Here is a 3,916-nt window from a genome sequence, read left to right as displayed (position 1 = left end):
CCCCCCCCCCCCATCTTTTCCTACCCATTCCCTATCCTTCTAGTTTCCTTATAGTATAATGATTTCTTTCTCAGAGCTATTCTATTGTTGTAGCTGTTGAATTACATGTAGACTTCCAATGTGGGAGGTTTAGTTACCGCTACGTTACATAGCGATCAATCTGGTCTTCTCGACCCCGAGGCGGAAGAATTACGAGGTTTGGTTAATGCTATTGTATAAGTCCTACAGTTACTAATATGCCAAATATGTATTTATATACGACTGTAGTCAACATTGTTTGTGTTGCAGATATTTTTAAAAACTAAATAAAAATCTAAAATGGAAAAAAAAAAAAACATTGACTGCCACTTGCTGACCAGAGTTATAGTTTCAGATCCATTCCTAGGGAAGCAAAATGTTAGCGGTTATCAATTACAATCAATATATCTGCATTTGTGGGGGGAAAAACTACCCTTGAATCGGGGCTACCCCCACCCTGCAAGGGTTACTTGTCATTAATGTATGGGGTACCTGATCCTTGCTGCCTCAAGCGCCAAGACCGGCACCTACAACCTCTTCCCCCTGGCAGTTCTTTTAAAGTGATTCTAAACTCAGGAGTTACATCTTAAAAATACATTCAAGTTCTCTAACTCTGAACAACAATGTATCTTATTTGTGTCCTTAGTTTTAAATTTTTTTTCTTTATTGTTTTTTTTTTTTTTCTTACTTTTCTTATCACTTTTTTATTAATTTTTTGTACTTTTTAAAAATAATTTTTTATCTTATTATTGATTATTTTTTTATAATTATTTTCTTATTATTTTCTCATTTTGTTTTACTTTTTTTATCACCTTTTTATTTTTTATTTAATTATTATTTCTTATTATTTTGTACTAATTTGTTTATTTATATTTATTTAATTATTTTTTTAATTTACATTTTTTTTCACTTAACTTTATTGCTATCACACAGGAACTAACAAGCCCCCTGTGTGATAGCATTTGGAGGTGACAGGTTCTCTTTATTGACCCCTGTCACCTCCAGGAGAGACTCAGTGGCGGAGGGAGCGAGGAGAGAGGTAGGCGCGGGGGGGAGGCGGGTTCACACTACATTTAGCCTTGCTTTCCCAATGTAGAAAATAACTTACCGCCCGGAACTGCATATTCCGGGTGTCGGGGGATTCAACATTGCTGCCGCCCCTCCGCTCCCTGCCGCCCCAAGGCCGAGCCTCGGTGGCCTTGTGGGGTATCCGGGCCTGCCTCCAGTGCAATCGGTTTCTCACCGATCACAGAAAAGAGGACACCTAAAACTTTGGTCCTTCTGCAGCCATATGGCCTCTCTGGCAATGATCTACCCTGACGATAGACAGTTGTCAGGAACCGGATCTGAACCCGGGGCCTCTGCTGTAGCTGGCGGCGGTTCTACCTGCTGAGCCTCCTTAGAACCTTGGTTATCTCCTTGCCTGCTCTCCTGTGTACTCCTCAGGTAAACCTAGTTTCTGCTGAACTCTGAACTCCTCCCTTGAACTTCCTATTTAAGCCACGCCTCTGCACTTCCTGTTTGCCAGATTATTGTGCTCCTGCCAATATCTTGCTTCCTGCTCCCTCTGTGATACAACCCGCTTATACTGCTACCCGTGTACCGACCTTTGGCTGCTGATTCACCGACTACTCTCATCATCTCCTGCTACATACCTGATACCTTTGGCTATTGACCTCGGCTTGTTCCCTGACTACGCTTCTGCCTGCTCCTCCACTACTACCCTCTGCTTGTGTACCGAACCCGGCCTGTTATACCACGAATGTGCCCGCTGCTTCAGCTACTGGACTCTGAGCCTGATCCCGGATCGTGACAACAGTACTGGTTTCTTGTATAAAGGACACTGGTACGGAGGGTGAAGGTCAGGGAATATAAATACATAAACATTCCTATGCATGTGTATTTAACAAGCAATATGAGTGTATTCCGATCATATACTCACCGATGAACTCAATGGCTTCTGGGAAAAACTGAGACAAGTTCTGACTCCAGTGATCAGAGATAGGGATCTGCTTGTAATGGAAGTCTCCATCCTTCTCAAAGATGTTGGGTAGATTCGGGGTGACATTTAGGATGTAACGTATGCCTAACTTGGCCAGGGTGTCCATGTTCCCGGAATCCCTGGCACTGCCCAGGTATAAGTGCGGCAGGATTTGAACGGGGAATGATGGCGGCTGGTTGCGTGGGCTCATGCCTTCAGAGTCCATCCCACTCAATGGCTCCCGGTCAAGGTCAGACTCAACGTCAGAGCAGTCGGAGGCGATGCACAGACCTCCGAGGCCCAGCACCGGAGTTGGGGGCAGCGGCGAGCTACTGGCACAGCTGGTGGAGTCCAGGTTGGTTTCACAATGGTGAGGATATTCCGCCTGAAACTTGCTGAAACCACCTGTGATCACAGAAAGGAGGCAAGGTTAAGCAGGAACTAAGCTCTAAGAGGAACAACAAAGAGAATCAATACACTTTACAGCAAACATATGCTTTGCCCATACAGGTCACAACAACGAGTTCACTTTCATCTCTGCCATCAACACGCACACACCTTTCGTTTGCTCCCTCACAGCTCTGTTCTGCTGCCAGAAGCAAAGCAAATGCCCCGTACTTCCCGGTATGGAGGAGCATGTGACTTATTTCATGTGACAGTGTTCAACCAATTACCCAAGAACTGTCACGGTCACATGAGGGTGTCAACAGCCCTGTACAAGCTATGGGTTGTGAGGCTCGTAGCATACAACGGGTGGTTTCCCTTGCTCTCATTGAGGGAATGGAGAGGCAGGCCGGGAGCCATGGAACGAAGTGTAATAAGCAAAAGGCCTACATGACAAGGGTGGGAAGGGGAACTAGGAGAGAAAAGGGTTAAACAAAAAGGAGAAGTGAGTTAGAGGAGGGATACTCACGGGATTGGAGGAGAAGCCCTAGACCAGTGGTGGTGAACCTCGGTACTCCAGCTGTTTTGGAACTACAAGTCCCATGAGGCATTGCAAGGCTCTGACAGCCACAGACATGACTCCCGGAGGCAGATGCATGTTGGGATTTGTGGTTTTGGCACGGCTGGAGTGCCGAGGTTCACCACTACTGCCCTAGACCGACTAGAATTGAACCGGGCAACCAGCGGCTCCTACGGGTGGGGGTAGCACTACATTTGTATGGAGGTGCTTTGAGTGAGGGTGCACCCTGCACCTTCAGTTCATCTAGCAAGCCCAAGGTGACCCAATCCAAAGCCGTCACCAACCACACTCATATAAATAGCCTTGTTTTTGGAATTTTTAGGATAAAAAACACCCAATGAGAAATCTATCCAAGTGTAAATAAAAAACATTCCCTTTAGTCTCACAAAGACTCGCTGCCGCAGGGTTCACTGCCCGGGTTTTGTGGGATGCGTTGTTAGATAATATGGAAACACAAATGTCCGCATACTATAATTACTTCTAATTGTCTATATTTCTGCTTTCAGACCGGACTGTTTCCTGGTAACTGGAAGGATAGCCAACCCTTCTGAGTCACGCTCTGCAAGCCGCACATGAATGGGATGCGACTAGAATGCCAGAACGTGCGCCGCCTCAGCGCCACGCAAAACAGAAAGCGCAAATGAACACCTACACACAGCGGATATACAATGTCGTAGGTCCAGGTGAAGGTGCATCTCACATTTGGGGGAGTCAGCTTCACATTTTAAATCTGACTACGTGGAACCTCTTCCTGTCCAATGCGGTGAAGAACTATAGATCCGATCTCGCCTTTACGGGACGTTGTGTACATGCAGTCCAACCTTCTGGTTTCTAAACAGCTGGAGGCCCCGAGGTTCCTCAGATTTATTACGTGGAGGTGAGGTCAGATTTAAAGCGGCACTGAACTCAGGAGTTAAAGGAGAGCTACGCGGGGGGGGGGGGGGGGCGGCGTA

General features: G+C 46.2%; 1 protein-coding gene across 1 annotated transcript in view; it reads right to left on the bottom strand.

Moving 5' to 3' along the window:
• LOC108802823 (dual specificity protein phosphatase 7-like) overlaps positions 1-3,916 on the bottom strand; it is a 16,751-nt gene that overhangs the window by 3,010 nt on the left and 9,825 nt on the right. Inside the window, exon 2 of the mRNA XM_018574675.1 lies at positions 1,961-2,404. Coding sequence (XP_018430177.1) covers positions 1,961-2,404 — 444 coding nt within the window. The remainder of the gene's footprint in view (positions 1-1,960; positions 2,405-3,916) is intronic.

This window comes from Nanorana parkeri, unplaced genomic scaffold (genome assembly GCF_000935625.1).
Source record: "Nanorana parkeri isolate BGI_ZX_2015 unplaced genomic scaffold, ASM93562v1 scaffold3154, whole genome shotgun sequence".
NCBI lineage: Eukaryota > Metazoa > Chordata > Amphibia > Anura > Dicroglossidae > Nanorana > Nanorana parkeri.
This window is presented reverse-complemented; position numbering and strand designations above follow the sequence as displayed.